Consider the following 19,215-nt stretch of genomic DNA (forward strand, 5'->3'; position numbering starts at 1 on the left):
TAAACATTACTTTTGTTACAATTTTGAACAAAACTAAACTCAATCACTTGCAGGAATTTATAAAGCCTGATATTAGGATGTTCGATTCTAATGCTATTTTCGTCTTCTTTTTCTCTTGTTACGAGTTGAGCAATGGGATGATTTGACATAAATGTTTTTTCTGACGATTCTAAAAATCCAGTTCGGCAGGTTTCACATTTCACAAATTTTATGAAATTTTTACAAATGCTTCCTGTAACAAAGTAAATAAGGCACTCTGTTACATAGGGAAGGTCATAATCGTGATCCAAAGCGTTCGTAAAATCAGTAAAATCGTTATCGTTTTGCTCAATGACAATATTTAATTTTGTTTTAATATTTTCGATAAAAGATGGTTTTTTCTCCGATTTGTAAATTTCCTTCAATTTTGACATTGAAATTAAAGGTTGACCAACATTTTCTGGCAAGGAACAATTTCCGGTTTTAGGTGGTTTTAAAATACTATAAAATGATAATATTTTATAAATTTGCAGGAAAGTTGGAGTCGCTGGGTGATCATTACAAGCTCCTGATAGTCGTACTGTTCCAAAAAACCTCTGTACAAAATAAATACATGAAAAATGTTTATTAAAAATTATAAATACAAAAATATTTGCCAATAATTAATCGCACGCGCTCTGAAAAGTTACAATAAATATAAATTTTCAAAATATGTTAATAATAAAATATAATTACATTATAATTAATTTATAAACAATTCGCAACTATTAAATTATTAAGTACTACTACCGCACTGCCACCACCATCACCACAATTATTATTGTTATACGCCGCACTTTTTTCGCCTGCTTGCGCGCTCTGTATAAACTCCTTAATCTGATCAGTGAAAAATTTTTCGATTTCAATTATTGATCACTACCTCTTCGTGAGTTTTTGTGAAATTAATAAAATCAGTTAATTTTTCACTTCAGACTTAGAAAGTATCGCGCCAAAATACCTCCAAAGAATCCTGATTAATTCTGCCCGTAAAAACCATTTCTAATTTTTCTTCTTCAATCAAATATTTTATTAAATCTAAAGTAGATCGTAGAGTCATTCGTAATCCTACATCAGCGTCATTGGTGAGAAATTCTTCAGGTGCAATCAAACCCTGGTTAACTCTTTCCTTCCACGAATTTAGCCACATAAGAGAGTCTTCCAATACCTATTAACATCGTAAATAGTAAAATATAGCAAAATTAAATTAAATGAATAGCCTATTAGTTTGTTAATGCAAAAGTACATACACGTATGTCATTACAATTAGGTCGTATTGCTGTTTCGAAACTTGTTCGATTTAGTGCATCAAACATTCGGTCAAAAGTTTCACAAAACTGTGCAGTAGATTCACTATCCTTCAATTTGTCTCCTAATGTTTTATAATAACGTAAACCACGAGCAACGGATTTACTGAAAACCTGTATTAAGAAAATAAATATATTAAAAATAATATTTATTTTTAATTTTAATCTATGTATTAATTTAATTATATTCTTTTAAAGAAAATATTAATTATTTTTTAAGTTTCTGAAGAGGACGATTGTGTCGTTCAAACGTAAAAAATAGTTTTTTATTTTTGACTTGGAATAATCGATATAATCAATTTTATTATTATATCAAGAATAAATTTTAAAAAATTATAAATTTTTAGGTAAAGTAAAATTATTAGACATGCTATACATTTTTAAGATTATTAAAAAATTTTATTTAACATCAGCTTCATGAACAAGTTAGGTTTATATTTGTACTTAATATTAAGACAATGAAATTTATTGAATAAACGTACCTGCACCGCAAGAGAAACACGCATTTTAGAATATTTATCGCCCGTGATATTTACGTGTGCATCTGTTAGTTTCGGACAAATTCTTTCTCCGGCAGGTAAAAGTTTATCTGTATCGTGTAAAATTTTAATATGACTCCACATGATTGGACTTTCATCTGGATAAACCTAAAATTAGAAATTGATTAATATTTTAACACAATATTTAAATCGATAATTTTATAAAAGAACACAAATTTTGTCCCCTCTGCTAAGTTCTTACTCGCAATTGTCCACAGTTTACTAGACGATTTCTTATCGTCTTTATTAAGTGAGGAGCATCCGAGAATAGAAACACTTTGCGTTGTTCTACTGTGGGATGTCGAAACCAATTTTTAAATTCTTGGTCCAGTTTACCACTGCAACCCATCTCGGACCACATCTTCCTATTTGGTTTTCCCCCATCAGCAACAATCCCATGAATTTTTGCGCCTGCTTTTTCTAAAAATATTGTGGCTCTAATTAATAATTTTGCTAAGACGTCTCCACGGGTTGGTCCTTTCGAAGCAAACACTGCCACAGGTTGCGAGTAATTATCATATAAAGGCTGATACATTATGACGAGACCGTGATCAGACATTTCAGGTTCACCTTCCTTTGGAGTATCTTGAATATCCCCAAAATCTTGAATACCTTTAAAAGTCATTGTTTTTTGATCCAAAAGCAAGCTTTTCCGGGTAGACATTTCGTCTACAAGAATTAATCCATGTAATTGGTTCGATGTTTTTCCGTCGAAATGACTCTTTAAAATTTCGAAAAATCTGGGATCAAAACCACACGGGCAGTCTATTTGAGAAAGATACCTGTAAATATTAGTATAATAAATTTTTTCCTGTGAATATAATATATCGTCTTACATATAAAACATTTTAATCAATTCAAAATTTATAAACATTATTTTTAATGTTTCCAATTTAATTATACTTTAAACATAATAGTAATTATATAATTTATATAAATTATTTTAATATTGTATTTTTAATTATTTAAGCAAGGTACCTCCGAATTGTTCTGACGCAGGGTACAGATAAGATTTTATTATCGTAAATCATTCTGTACGTTACAGGTGACCGCATGTGTAGTAGGAGGCAGAGAATGATCCAGTCATCTGAATACCTTCGACCTTTTGCACTTTTAACTTTGGATGCTTTTAAAATTTCCTTAATAGCTAACTGCTCATTCGGGCTAATATTTGAATTTTCAGATAACATTTTATCCACGCAATCGTCAGAAGTTTTACTTAATTTTTCTTGTGATTCTTTTACCGTTGCTTTTAATAGTCGAATAGTAGCTTGAGCTCTTTCCTTCACTCGACCCGTATTTTTAACTATTTTTTTTATTTTTTCAAGTTGCGCTCGTTTTTTCGGACTCAAGTCTTTTGAAAGAAAATATTTCGAGTTCCTGTTCCTTTGACGACGAATAATTTTAGTATTCAACACATGTCCAACATTTTTACAATAATTGCATTGATTGTGACGACCTTTCAGCTTTAAACCTTCTTGTAGTATGATAGGACAGCATTTATTCCTTAAGATATTGATACCATCAATAAACGTAAACGACTGCAAAAGACTGGCATTAATGACATTATTTTCTATATTGAAGCTACCTTGACAAATTTGACATTTATCCACTGTTTCGAGGACATGTGATAAATTTTCTACGCTTTCAAATTTATTACTTGAAAAACCAAAATTAACATTTTCCATGTGTCTCCCATTAATATAAATGAAAATATTCATATCTTCGTCAAGAGTAACTGTTTTATGACAGCCAGAATGAATCTGCCCATTTTTTTCTTTAATTCCGATTAATTTTACGAAACTAATTCCATTTTCGTGATTACAAGTGATATTTGATCGAAGCCATCCACAAGGCAGGACTACACTTTTTTCATCTTCAGCTATTTGCTGAAACAAAGTCTTATTCTCCTCAGGCAACACTTCGTCTTCATCGACATTAATTGTCGCATCACTCGCATCAACGGCACTTTTTTCCGAAACTTCTCTTATTTTATCTTCAGAAATTTTTATTGTTTTACTGCCTTTCGGTTCATCAACAATATTCCTATCTCGAGTACGTTTCAGAAATAATGACCTTGGTTTCGCTTCAGGTTTTTCCTTTCGTCCTAAGTTCAAACTTGGTAAAACATCTTTCTTTAATTCTGGTTTTTTCAGCACAGTCTACAAAATTTTTAAAATATAATTGCTTAGGAATCGAAAATATGTATATAGTGAAAACATAAATTTTAAAAAAATTTATTTTAATAACAAATTTATTTTTAAAATTAATTTTAAAGTATAGAATGATGTACTAATGAAATATATTTTTAATGTAAAGAAAAAATTTTATGTAAAATTATAAAATTTAAAACAATGTACCTGTTTACATAATTAATTATTACCCTTTTTCGAAATTTTTTTTGGTAATTAATTATTAAAAATAAACGTACAAAGTTTGTAAATTATTTAAATAATATCGATAATTATAAATATAATAAATAACGTACCTTGCCTATGACAGTTCCGTCAGAACTTGTTATCGGTCTTTCAAAAATAAAATCAGTCTTGCGAAAATGTTTTTCGCATACTGCGTCTCCTGCTTTCAAAGTGATATCGTCACGTAAAATTGCAATTTGCCACTTTTTAATTGTTTTTTCGTCCTTAGGTACGTAATAGAAAAAGACTTTTTCGACAGGATTTTTTTTCCTTTTATAACCTGACACACAACCCACTGCCACACACTTCACCATTATACGTTAAACAATTTTAACAAATAATATTCTTTATAAATAAATAAATATTAAAAGAAAATTTATTAAAAAATTGTGTTAAACGTATTAATTAATTAATTCAACAATAATAAATTACAAAACAATTCTAAAATAACAACAATAACATTCAAATGCAGCAGAATAGACAAAAGTCGGGCCGAAAGGTAATCAGCGCTCCTATTTGGTACTAAAATTTCTGTTCAACATTTTACCTACTGTCAGATGGGGAGAGTCACCCGGGTGACGTAATCTCTTGGAGAATGCAGGCTGGATCGATTCAACACTTGCCAATAATGATGGATATTTTGATGTCACAATACCGCTAAGTTTGATCTTGGGTTTTGCTGAAGATTATCAAAAAGTAATTGTAAACGCAAAACATGAACTTATCATGACGCGTGCACGTAGTGACATCAATGCAGTTATTCAAGGACAAGACATTGAACAATTCAAGATAACACTTTACAAGATTGAGTGGATGATGCCATATGTAATGGCTGCTGATCGTCAAAAAATACGTTTACTGCAATCAATTGAGAAAGATTCATTCATTACAATGAGTTTTCGAGCCTGGGATTTGTATGAATATCCTTTACTCCCCACCACCTCAAAACATGTATGGACAGTGAAAACGTCTACGCAACTTGAAAAACCGCGTTACGTTTTGCTAGGTTTTCAAACAAGTAGAAAAGATAAACTAAAAAAGTATGCTAATCGCTTTGACCACTGTGACATTACAAATGTTAAATTATTTCTAAATTCTCAATACTATCCCTATGGAAATTTAAATTTGGATATTGAACACAACCAATTTGCATTGTTGTATGAGATGTATGCAAACTTTCAACGCATTTATTATGACAGAGAGCCGGAACCTTTATTAAAGAAAATTGATTTCAAGGATGCTGTCCCACTAATAGTCATCGATTGTTCAAAGCAAAATGAATTCCTTAAATAAGCTTCAGTAGATGTACGTTTGGAGTTTGAGTCAAGAAAAAATTTTCCTGCTGAAACTGCAGCCTACTGTCTCATTATACATGATCGTATCATTCAATACAAACCAATTAGTGGAGAAGTTAAAAAACTTGTTTAAACCTGCAATAGGTGGAAGTGGTTGGGGTAAATATTGGTTGTGGTGGGGGAAGAAGGTATAAAAGCAGAGACATACTCACCAAACATTCAGTATAATATCAACATGGAGTTCATTGTTGATGTTCAAGGCTTTAAAAAGCCATTCAACGAGTTTGTTTTCAAAGAACTGGCAATAATGCCACTCCAGAAAGACGCTCAACCTCTGGTGTACTTATTTGAACCACCATGTTCCTGGAAGTCTGTACCTGCACGTTACAAAAGTGAAAATTGGTGGTTAACACGTAATTACCATGGGATAGACTGGTCTGCAGGTGAAATACCCTATGAAGAAGTGAGACTTTTATTACAAGACATCCTAAGAGGAGCTCGTAGAATTTACGTGAAAGGTCTTGAAAAGAATAAATGGTTGGAGGTGTTTATAACTAACGTGTGCAACGTTGAAGAATTAGGCTGCCCTGCTTTGAAGAAACTACATAGTGCCATTCCTCCACTGTGTCATCACCATTGCCAAACCTGGTACCACAACTGTGCAGTTCGCAACGTTATGGCTCTAAAAACTTGGTTCCTGAATCCTACTGCTACTACTACTACGTCATCAAGTACTCAGAGCATTATAGGCACTCTAGACGATGATGATGATGATGATGTTCGAGACTCCTCTTCCTCTGGACATGATACTGTGGACACCAACCTGACTACGTTAAGAGATTATTATACAAGTTGTGATTCTATGTTTTAAAAAAAAAAAATGTAAATTTTTAAATTAAGATTGTTCAAGAAAACAGAAGAAAATATAATAATAAATATCTTTTTGTTAATTATCCCAACCATTACATTCTAAAACATGCTTTGAATTGTTTCAACTTGCTTTAACCTGAGTTACTTGTTATTTCACATACATATTATAGAAAATTCTAGAAAATTTTAACAATGTAGTCTGTGGAACTTTTGGAGTGGGGATAGCTCTTTCTATAAATACAGGATACGACAAGGTTACTTTCAGTCTTAAAGTTGACAAGTGCTGTGACACATTATTCAAGAGAAAAAAATAACAAGTTTTTTTAAAAAAGTTTGAAGTGTTTCTGCTTGGACGAATTGCAAAAGCCTTCGAGGAAGATCCTGATAACACGTTTGAGGACTTAGTTGAATCAGCTAAATTAAAAAACCTTTACATGTACTATTTTGGTGGACCCTACAATGTTTTTAAATTAAAAACTCATTAAAAAATGAAAAGATGTATATTTCTGAAATATATTTCAATACAGAAAAACAAATTATAATTACATAATTGTTATTTTATTTATTACTTATAACTCTATTTATATACTCAAAGTAAAAATTAGTGACCTCAAAAACCACAAGAAACCAGATTCAAGCGAATTTATTAATTTTTTCTCCACCATTTTGAATCCTAACCTCAAAATCGTAATAAGCGACCTCAAAAACCACAAGAAACAAGATACAAGCGAATTTATTAATATTTTTCTCCGTCATTGTGAATGCGCCATTTTGAATTTTTAAATTCTTACCTCAAAATCGTGTTTAGCGCTCTCAAAAACCCCAAGAAACAAGATTTATTCGATTTTATCAATTTTTTTTTATCCGCCATGTTGGATCCGCCATTTTTAATTATTTCATTCTAACCTCAAAATCGTAATAAGCGACCTCAAAAACCCCAAGAAACAAGATTCAAGCGAATTTAATAATTTTTTTCTCCGCCATTTTGAATTCTAACCTCAAAATCGTGTTTAGCGCCCTCAAAAACAAGAAACAAGATTTATTCGAATTTATCAATTTTTTTTTCTTCGCTATATTGGATCCGACATTTTTAATTATTCAATTCTAACCTCAAAATCGTGTTTAGCGCCCTCAAAAACAAGAAACAAGATTTATTCGAATTTATCAATTTTTTTTTCTTCGCTATATTGGATCCGCCATTTTTAATTATTCAATTCTAACCTCAAAATCGTGTTTAGCGCCCTCAAAACCCCCAAAAAACAAGATTTAAGCGAATTCAATAATTTTTTTCTCCGCTATTTTGATTTCTAACCTCAAAATCGTAATAAGCGACGTCAAAAACCCCAAGAAACAAGATTTATTCGATTTTATCAATTTTTTTTTATCCGCCATGTTGGATCCGCCATTTTTAATTATTTAATTCTAACCTCAAAATCGTAATAAGCGACCTCAAAATCCCCAAGAAACAAGATTCAAGCGAATTTAATAATTTTTTTCTCCGCCATTTTGAATTCTGACCTCAAAATCGTGTTTAGCGCCCTCAAAACCCCCAAGAAACAAGATTCAGGCGAATTCAATAATTTTTTTCTCCGCTATTTTGATTTCTAACCTCAAAATCGTAATAAGCGACGTCAAAAACCCCAAGAAGCAAGATTTAATCGAATTTATTAATTTTTTTTTATCCGCCATTTTTAATTATTTAATTCTAACCTCAAAATCGTAATAAGCGACCTCAAAAACACCAAGAAACAAAATTCATGTGAATTTATCTTTTTTTATCCATTTTGAATTCTAACCTCAAAAATCGACTTTAGCGACTTTAAAAATCCCAAGAAACATGATTCAATCTAATTTATTAATTTTTTTTATCCGCCATATTGGATCCGCCAGTTTTAATTATTTAATTCTAACCTCAAAATCGTAATAAGCGACCTCAAAAACCCCAAGAAACAAGATTCAAGCGAATTTATCTTTTTTTATCCATTTTAAATTCTAACCTCAAAAATCGACTTTAGCGACTTTAAAAATCCCAAGAAACATGATTCAATCTAATTTATTAAATTTACAATTTTTTTTTAACCCAAAAACATGTGTATTTATTTTTTATTCATCTAAATTTAATATATACATATATATATATATATATATATATATAAGTTTATTATATATTTCTTTTGTATTTCTTTTTGTTCTTTGAAATTTGGTTTTCTTTAAAATGAATTTAAAAAAAAAAGTACTATAGAAAATAATTTTTTATTTTATAAAAATTTTTTTTTTACATTTTTTTGTTTGTTTTTATTTTATGTGTGTGTTTTAATTATTATTTCCCAAAACTTTTGTTTTTTTTAATTACGTCTTGATCTTTGGGCAACTGTTTTCGTTTTGAACAATTTTCCTTGCATTCATCATCATCATTATTATTATATTCTAATAAATCTTTTAAAATAGATTGTAATTCATCAGGTGGTACATTTACTAAATCGGAAGATGGGAGTGATTCCACTGTTTGTCCCATCTTCCGATTTAGAGATACAGGTGAAGTTTTTTTAATATTCGACGATGATGGTAATGATGATGCTGATGATGATGATGAATACAATGATGATTGTGATGATGGTTTTGAAACCGGTGGCTGTCCGGAAAATAAGCGACGAATTGGCGGTTTTCCTGACGATGTACGAGAAGGCAGTGCGGCAGTTCGTGGTGGCAGTGCGGAAGTACGTGGTGGTAGTGCCGTAGTACGTGGTGGTAGTGCCGTAGTACGAGGAAGCAGTGATGGTGGTGGCATAACAATTGAAGAAGAGCGAGGGGGTGCTAATGGTGGCATCTCTGAGGAGGCCTCAGGAGGAAGTGTATGTGGGACCTCATCTTTTTTTTTCCTCTGGTGAAGATGCGATGATGTAGAAGAAGAGGAAGTTGACGATGATGACGATGATGAGGAAGATGAGACTCTATTTATCATATGTTGTGGCAGTGTAGGATTCGTCTGAACCTATAAAACAAAATTAATAAAAAATTATTTTATTTTTGAACTAAACCTTTTTTTTCTTTGTTTTACTTGATTTTATTTTACAAAAATTTTATTTTGATTAATTTTATTTTAAATGATTTTATTTTATATTACATATATATATTTTATTTTTTTTTTACTTTATTTTACTTCATTATTTTATTTTACCTTGTTATTTTTATTTTATTTTGATATTTTACTTTTACTCTTTTTTTAATTTAACTTCATGATATTTTCCTTTTACTTCTTTTTTTATATACTTGATTTTATATTACTAAAATTTTATTTTGATTAATTTTATTTTAAATGATTTTATTTTATATTACATATATATTTTATTTTTTTACTTTATTTTACTTCATTATTTTATTTTACCTTGTTATTTTTATTTTATTTTGATATTTTACTTTTACTCTTTTTTTTTTATTTAACTTCATGATATTTTCCTTTACTTTTTTTTATATACTTGATTTTATTTTACATTATTTTATTTAACTTTATACTATTTCACATTATTTTATTATTCTTTATTTTACTTTATTTTATTACACTTTTATTTTATTTGTTTTTTATTTTTACTCGTTTTTTTCACATTATATTAATATACATTACTTCTTTTTTTTTTAATTTCACTTTATTTTTATAAATAAGATTAAATATTTTTTTTAACATACCTTCGACTGCCACTCGAAGAAGGCCTCCAGGGGTAAACTAATTACAATTCGACGATCCGCGCACCGGCCACAACATTGACAGCTACATTGTTTATTCCTCCTGCACAAAAAAACACTAATTTTTAATATATACATATGTGTCGCGTCGCGAAGAAAGTGTCCTTAGAAGTAAAAAAAATATATATAGTGTGATGATATTCACAATGAATACAAGAAATAAATGTGATTAATCAACCAATAAATTTACTTTAATAATAATTAATCTTACTAAATTGTTTTTACAATTTGTATAAAAATTTCATTTAGAATTTACATATAAAACATAAAATTATCTGACTGCCAATCCTTCCATTTACCAAATTTAAACAAAGTTATACAAATTCATACACATACGCACACATTGATAGACACACATAAGACAAGACCCAACGCTTCAAACAGTATATATGCGAATTTCGTCAATAAGTATATATATAGCAACTATGCGCACCTACGCATTTCAATGATCAAGAAAATAATCAAATTATAATTATTCCTTCTCACCACAAAGTTAAATCGAACCGATGATCGCTCGCCAAATTCGTGGTCCTATTTTTTACTCCTGGAATAAAATAGCGCCACGATTTTGGAAATAGGAATGGTTGTAGTTTATCCTTCCTTAGGCGATACGGATGAATCGATGAGCAGATATTTAATTTTCGTTCACCGATAAAATATTCAGTATCGATTATCCGTCCACTTAATCCTTAATTCCAATTGCAGTACTATCCAACTTTATACTGGATAAGAGAACCATGGGGATTAAATTCTCCCTTTTATCCAAAGCGTAACAAAAAAACCACGCTAATATCGTGGTTGTATACATATAAGGTGCTAATCGCTGTCCTCAAATAATTATCAATATCACATATATATCTAAACACTTATAACGGTCTTCACTATAATCTTTTCAATTTTATACTGCCACTTGAATTAACAAAATTCACAAAATTTCTTTTCCCCCATTAATTGAATTCCCACTTATACTAAGCATACTCATTCATACCTTCACACATACATTCTAACACTCACATACATTAATCTCGCTACATATCCTCCCTTTGGTTTTATTTTAACATTTAATTTTAAATAAAACCAATTAATCACAACACGTTTAACAAAGTTGAATTTAGAGATTAAATTTTATATTCATTTACATTTCGTTGATATCATACATCGATCGTCAAAAATTATATATTTTTTGAGCTTATAAATACATATATACATTAAATAATATTTATTTTTGTCATCATTCTATAATTTTATATATATATCTTAAGCAACAATACTCATGTCATTAATTAATATGTATTTTAAATTGTTTTATAAGGTCGCAACGATTTCTTATTAAATTTACCCTTTATTCTTTGAGGATCGTTAACTTCAGCCAATTCAAATGAATTTTCGTTAAGTTTTCGATTAATCAAATATGGTCCGTAAAATATATGAAAAAATTTGTCAATTTGTCTATTCACCTTGGACGACAATCGCGGAATTCTTAACAATACTTTATCTCCAATTTCTATATTAACTCTCGAAATGGATCTTTGATACTGTTCACTGCGCTTTCTCCCCATATTCATTCGTTCATTAACTATTCGGACCATTACCTCATGAGATTCATCAACACCTGTCGGAAATTCCACTATCGTCTCGATCTTATCACGCGTTCTTACCCCAAAATGCAATTCTATTGGGCTATACCCTGTGACGCAATTCACCGCAAGATTAAGCCATTCTTCGATTCTTTTCGTGTGTCTAGCCCATACCGAATGTCGTTCCGAACATATCGTACGAAATAATCGCCCTAGTTCACGCATTGTGCGCTCTGCAGGATCCGATTGAGGGTGGCGTATAGAACAAAAAACTGATTCAATATTATTTTCCTTTAAAAAATTCGTCCATACCGGCGACGTGAATTGTGTTCCGTGGTCGGTTAACACTCGTTTTGCTTTATTTACATCCTGAATGTACTTTTCCATTTTAAGAATAACACTTTGGGTATTTTCCTTTTTTAACGGGTAAAGTTTGACTAACTTTGAAAAGACATCCAAGATGACCAAAATGTATTTCACTCCACCAGTAGACATGGGTAATTCTCCGAAGAAGTCCATTGCCACGATTTCTCCCGGTTTTTCTGATTTCACATGCAAAAATGCACCTTCCGTTGAGTACGTCAGGGGTTTTACCCTTTGACAAAGATCACACCCCGTTACGTAACGTTTTATATCTCGTTGCATTCCACGCCAGAAATAGGTCTTAGCCATTTCTTTAAAAGTTTTATAATTACCCATGTGACCCGATCTTTCATGGACTATTCTTACTAAATCCGCACGCAAATGTTCAGGAATCACCAAGCAAAACCGATCCTCATGATAAACTTTATGAAACAATACTTGATTCTTAACGCAATAAGGTTCTCGACTATGTTCCTTCAATTCCACTAGATTTAAATCGCGGTCTTGTTCATTTCCAATTCGTCTTAATTCCGGAAGATCTAATTCATTTATTGCGCAAATCTTAAGGGCACCTCCATTATCAATAGGCAATGTATTAATTGACTCATGTTCGTCGTTCTTCTCAGGAAAGTATCGGCTAAAATAGTCCGCCACTAAATTGTCCATGAACGTGAGGGCCTGATGGTCAGTAATTATAAAAAATTTTTGCCCTAACAAAAAAGTTCGTAATTTTAATAGCGCGTAAACAATAGCTAACAATTCCAACTCGGTAGAGCCATACGATTGTTCATACCCGGTTAAAGTTCAACTTATGAGAGCTACAATTCGAACGTCACCCCCACCATCGATCTGATATAGTACCCCACTTATTCCTGCCTTACTCGCATCCGTTTGTAACCGAAATGGTTTATCCGCGATATAATGATTCAGGACAACTGCGTCAATAAACTGATTCTTTATCTCTTTAAATGCTTGAGCGTGTTTAGATGTCAAAACAAACTTATTTTTTATTGTCAAAATATCTCTAAAGGGGTCCATAAAATATGCATATTTTGCGACAAATCGCCTATAATAACCCATAACACCGAGGGCACTTCTCAATTCATCAAGCGATCGTGGTTCCGGCATATTTTTTATCACTGCTACCTTTTCAGGATTCGGTTTATCCCTTTTGCCGACAACACGAATCCTAAATAAGATACCTCTTTTTGACAAAAATTGCTCTTATTTAAATGCATTCTTAAACCAACTTCAAGACATTTTTTGAAAAGTTTTTCCAAATGCATTAAGTGATCATTAAAATTTTTAGAATTTATTAAGAAATCATCCACGTACGCGGTTAAAAATTCTTCAAATTCTGGACCGAACACTAAACGAATCACTCGCATAAAAATAGATCCTGCGGTTTTAACCCCATTGGGACACGCGTGAATTGATAACATTTTCCCTCTGTTACAAACGCAGTATAAGGTCTCGATTCTTTTGCCAGTACAATATGATGATAAGAACTTGTAAGATCAAATGTAGAAAATACTTCACTACCGTGATATTTCTGTATCACATCATCTATAGCTGGTGGACCCTCTTGATCGCTTTCTATCTCTTTATTTAAACGCCTTGCGTCAAGACACAATCTAGCGGTACCGTCCTTTTTCATAACAACTCGTATCGGATTACAATGTCTACTTTCAGATGGTTCAATAACTTTTGCATCGAGATATTTTTGTAATGCGACTCGTACCGGATTTTGATAAGCAATAGGAATTGAGTATGACATTCTTATTATAGGGTTTTGCGAAAGAATTTTTAATTGATGTTCGTACCCAATTAAACATCCCGGTTCATCAGAAAACACTTCAGAATATCGCTTTACTAATTCAATTAATTTTTGTAACTGATTGTTATCTAACTTAACTGTTTCACGAATAAATATTTCCGCCTTACTCTCACATTCAACTTCATAATCAATTGGGACCTCATTAAAATTGTTTAGTTCTATATCATTAATCATTAAAGATTCCCTTAATATAACGTCTTTATTTATATCTTGTCCTTTATTTTCTTCTGTTAAAAACACACCCGGACGTACTGTTATTTTACTTAGTTCCTTTCCAATACTCGGTAATTTATTATTAAATGAAATCTCCGGTCCCGAAACTAAACTATCACCAAATTTAATATTTTTCTTTTTATAATTCAAAATTACTTTTAGAGAATCCATCAAATCATTGCCCAAAATAACGTCATACGATAAATCAGAAATCACCAAAAATCTTACCAACCACTCTCCCTCGCCAACTGTCATATTTGCTTGCATTTGTTTATTAACTCTCTTAGATTTTTTTCCGAACGCTCCTACTACAGTAATATTGCTAAGCGGTAAAACCTTTACTTTATTTACATCAATATTTTCAAATTTTTCAGCAGAAATACAAGTCACTTGACTACCTGTGTCCAAGAGTGCAACGCATTTTTCTCCCGCCACATGAACAACAATTCGCGGACAATGTTTAATTGACATTTTTGGTATTTCCCTTGAGCAATCTCCTATAACATCATATGCTAGGTCCTGAAATGCTATCTCAATTTCCCCCCTCGCCACCGGACCCAATAAGTGCGAGTTGGTTAATAGTTTTCCGTCTGTTGGCTTTCGATTTGTTCACCCTCCGCGTTTTCCGAAATAGTTTGCAGTCTATTATCCGACGCACCATGTCCATTCGTATTATCGTTATCGTAATTATGCTCCCCACCATTGTCATTATAATTAGAGGATCTTAAGATATCCCCCTCTTGAATATTCATCGCATTGACCGCGTGTCGGAAGTTACCTGGTCTTCGAAACGAATTCATATTTCTATTTTCGGCAGTTCTATATGACGAATCATTTCGACTTTCTCCCACCGTATTACTCCCTCCTCTGTGATCACTGCGATACGCCTCTCTATTACCGTAACTACTCGAGCCTTTATTCCCCGACCATCGACTCTGCCCCGGACGAGAACCTTCCCTCTCTCTATCTATTTCTATGGTGCTTCGTGTGTTGTCCTCCCTTTTCTCTATTCCGTTATTACTTCTCTGATCCGCATTTCCCCTCATAGAATTAAAATTTCCCCACCTCTGACTACGATTGTCTGTCACGCCTGTTTCATCTATTCGCGAAAGAATATGAACCACCGCACGCTGATCCTGTAATGATGCCCCCGCCATAGCTATTTGTACCTCTCGAGGCAACTGATTAATAATTATTCGATTCTTTTCGTTCATCGTCATTGGAGGTTGCAAATGAACTGCCTCACTAACCTGACTATAATAATAATTAACCAAATTACATCGTGACGAATCATATCGTCGATTTCTCCAACGATCACGCTTTCTTTCTTGTGTATCGACAGAAAGGAATTCTTGTCGGAAAATATCTCTAAAATGAGGAAAATCAACTATATCATGTCGTACTGCATCAAACCAAATTCGCGCATTTCCACTTAGGGAATTCTGAATAGTTTTCGACTGATATTCACTTGGTACACGACGAAACATCAGATATTGTTCTAATTCTTGAAGATATTCTATAGGATCCTCCGACAAATCACCCCCAAAAACCGGTAAAGCTACATCTATCATCTGTGGTCTGGACCATTCTCCAAAATTCGGCCCTTTCAACCCTCTTAATTCCGTTCTTAGTGTTTCTATTTCATTTTCTAAATATTCGATTCTTTGATACAATTCGTCATGATGATTATTGTCCCTATTATATTGCCTTTTCTCTCTATTTGACGTATCCCGATAAATAGAAAATCCAGAAGGTGCAAATTGTCTCTCTGGTTCTACGCGATTTCTATTATTATAATAATTTTCGTGATTTGATCCCAAATCGCTATTATCACGATAATGCACACCACGAGTACCATCCATTCCGAAAGTTCCGCGAGATCGTGCATTATACGGTGTTGACCATGAGTTTGGTCTAGCCATTTTTTATAAAAGGGAAAAAGAAGCTGTCGCCCACGGCAAATATGTTAATCAAATCAACAAATTTATAAACAATAAAATATTTCAAAAATTAAAATTCCTGTAATGAAAAATTTCTATTAGTATTTAATAACTGTAATTTCAATATTTCCTAAAATTTATTTAATTAAATATATGCGTGAATAAAATTTTATAATATAGTTTTCAATTAATATTTTCAAAAATATATTTTATATAAATAAAATTTAAAAGTTTCCCAATGATAACTAATTAGCATGAAGTAAACAATCAACTTATTGTTTGTATTCTCAAGGTAATTCGAGCCCCACGTTGGGCGCCAAATGTGATGATATTCACAATGAATACAAGAAATAAATGTGATTAATCAACCAATAAATTTACTTTGATAATAATTAATCTTACTAAATTGTTTTTACAATTTGTATAAAAATTTCATTTAGAATTTACATATAAAACATAAAATTATCTGACTGCCAATCCTTCCATTTATCAAATTTAAACAAAGTTATACAAATTCATACACATACGCACACATTGATAGACACACATAAGACAAGACCCAACGCTTCAAACAGTATATATGCGAATTTCGTCAATAAGTATATATATAGCAACTATGCGCACCTACGCATTTCAATGTTCAAGAAAATAATCAAATTATAATTATTCCTTCTCACCACAAAGTTAAATCGAGCCGATGATCGCTCGCCAAATTAGTGGTCCTATTTTTTACTCCTGGAAAAAAATAGCGCCACGATTTTGGAAATAGGAATGGTTGTAGTTTATCCTTCCTTAGGCGATACGGATGAATCGATGAGCAGATATTTAATTTTCGTTCACCGATAAAATATTCAGTATCGATTATCCGTCCACTTAATCCTTAATTCCAATTGCAGTACTATCCAACTTTACGCTGGATAAGAGAACCATGGGGATTAAATTCTCCCTTTTATCCAAAGCGTAACACAAAAACCACGCTAATATCGTGGTTGTATACATATAAGGTGCTAATCGCTGTCCTCAAATAATTATCAATATCACATATATATCTAAACACTTATAACGGTCTTTACTATAATCTTTTCAATTTTATACTGCCACTTGAATTAACAAAATTCACAAAATTTCTTTTCCCCCCTTAATTGAATCCCCACTTATACTAAGCATACTCATTCAAACCTTCACACATACATTCTAACACTCACATACATTAATCTCGCTACAATAGGTTATATTTATGACAGTTTTACATTTATTAAAAATTTCTTTTCGTTTTTGCAGCATCAAAAAAATTACTTTTTATTGATTATTTATTATTATTGGAATATAGAAAAGACTTAAATATTTTTAATAAAATTTTCATTAAAGAAAAAGTTTGCATTAAAATTTTATCCTCTTTGTGTATTTTCATTTTTAAAATTACAAAATATAACCTATAATTTTTTTTTACTTCTAAGGACACTTTCTTCACGTCACACATTTTTTTTTCTTCATATTTTCACTTTTTACTTACTTTTTTAATATCTTTCCACTCTCTTTTTTCTTTCCTTTCTCTTCTTTCCTCCTTTCCTTTTCTCTTTCTATTTTCCTTCCTTTCATAATTTTTTTTTATTGTTTCTCTTCACACTTTTTTTTTTAATCTGGACACTAAATACACGACGACTCACGACTAGCTGACTGACTGACAACTTTCTTTTAACTTGACAGGAGACCACACACGACTGACTGACGGACGTTTTTTGACATTGTTGCGGCCGGTGCGCTTATATATATTCGCACATGCGCCTTGTAGAATCTTCTACAGATCGATCGATATTTCGATTATACTTTCGATGAAAGTATCTCGATTTCGAAACTTCTGATTCTTTTAAAGAAGTATCTAGTTTTCGAAACTTCTTGAATGAAATCATTTTTTTTTGTATGTATATTTTTTAAAAATTACTAGCGCAATAAAAAATATAATACATTAAACATTAAATAAATTATGAATTTATTTTTTTAATTACACACGGAGAGAAATATCAAGCGAATAACGCATGAGCTGTATCACTCGTTAATCGCATCAGCTGTTACGTGCGTTTGTTACAGCAAATTCATGCGTTTACAGTATCGTAGATATCTATGCAAGAAAAGTTGAGAACATATGCTATCTTTGCTTCAAGTTCATGCCGTAAATGCTCCCCACCACACTATACGAAATTCGCTTGAAATCCATGCGCTTTTTGGATGGATTTCTTGCAACGGAGATACATATGAACTGCGCAAGCGTCACTCCCGGTTCACGGGTCCAGTCCCATTTGCAAGAAATCCATCCAAAAAGCGCATGGATTTCAAGCCAACTTTATATAGAGAAAAGGGAAGCGATTTTTTCATGTTTCTTGAGCGTTTATAGTACATATGTCTTTTTAATTTCACATCAGGTTAACTCGTGCTATTAACACATGATTTCATGAAAAAATATCTTGCGTGATAAACGATTCTTACATCAAATAGTATTTCGCGAAAACAATAACAGTCCTCCATGTACATATAGTATGATATTTCTCTCCGTGCAGAAAGCAGATAGATAGATAATTTATTTCCTTAATGCTACATGTATTAATGTTTTACATCAAAAAGTTGCCTACATACTAAAATTCTCACACACGACTTGCATCACAGTCTTTTAGTATTTTCTCCACTTCATAAAACCTTTTAAATAAAATTCTGTTCGTATTTGATTGAAAAACTTGTAAAATTCTATTTCTCCATTCATCTTCGTTGCTTTCACTTCTCCAAGCTTGCCACCATTCTTTCGCTTCCGAACTAAGTTTCTGATCCACTTTCCGGCAGTTGATCACATGTTGCAGTTTTTCCTCCACCTGATTACAAGCTCTGCAGTTTTTGTTTTTGAAGCCCTTTTTTCCCTCTCTGACTGCGTTACCGCATCTCCATCTTGCCCAAGATTCCTTCAGGTAACCCTTCAAATCCTTTCTAAGCCAGTAAGACTCCATGCCAAGTTCACTTTTGATATTTTTATAGTAGCTACAGAAGCTTGATAGATCTACTCTGATCCAATCCCTTTGTATATCCTGTTCTTCTTTAATTTTATACAGTTCCTT

At 31.9% G+C, this 19,215-nt stretch overlaps 3 protein-coding genes across 3 annotated transcripts; 1 reads left to right on the forward strand and 2 right to left on the reverse strand.

Moving 5' to 3' along the window:
• Nucleotides 1–2,798: 2,798 nt before the first annotated feature.
• On the reverse strand, nt 2,799–4,592 carry LOC127287300 (uncharacterized). The gene is made up of 2 exons (XM_051314134.1): nt 4,350–4,592; nt 2,799–4,023 (listed from the first exon to the last, which is right to left on the reverse strand). The coding sequence occupies exons 1-2, from the start codon at nt 4,590–4,592 to the stop codon at nt 2,827–2,829; spliced, it is 1,440 nt and encodes a 479-aa protein (XP_051170091.1). The 3' UTR covers nt 2,799–2,826.
• Nucleotides 4,593–5,004: 412 nt separating this feature from the next.
• On the forward strand, nt 5,005–5,571 carry LOC127287301 (uncharacterized). Its single transcript, XM_051314135.1, has one exon. It carries the CDS (start codon nt 5,005–5,007, stop codon nt 5,569–5,571), a length of 567 nt encoding a protein of 188 aa, XP_051170092.1.
• A 1,311-nt stretch (nt 5,572–6,882) lies between these two features.
• LOC127287302 (putative protein TPRXL) lies at nt 6,883–17,901 on the reverse strand. Its single transcript, XM_051314136.1, has 4 exons — nt 17,628–17,901; nt 10,128–10,227; nt 8,797–9,435; nt 6,883–6,897 (listed from the first exon to the last, which is right to left on the reverse strand). The coding sequence occupies exons 1-4, from the start codon at nt 17,711–17,713 to the stop codon at nt 6,883–6,885; spliced, it is 840 nt and encodes a 279-aa protein (XP_051170093.1). The 5' UTR covers nt 17,714–17,901.
• Between the last annotated feature and the right edge of the window lie 1,314 nt (nt 17,902–19,215).

This window comes from Leptopilina boulardi, unplaced genomic scaffold, assembly GCF_019393585.1.
Source record: "Leptopilina boulardi isolate dan_hultmark-lab unplaced genomic scaffold, ZJU_Lbou_2.1 LbouV2_368, whole genome shotgun sequence".
Lineage (NCBI taxonomy): Eukaryota > Metazoa > Arthropoda > Insecta > Hymenoptera > Figitidae > Leptopilina > Leptopilina boulardi.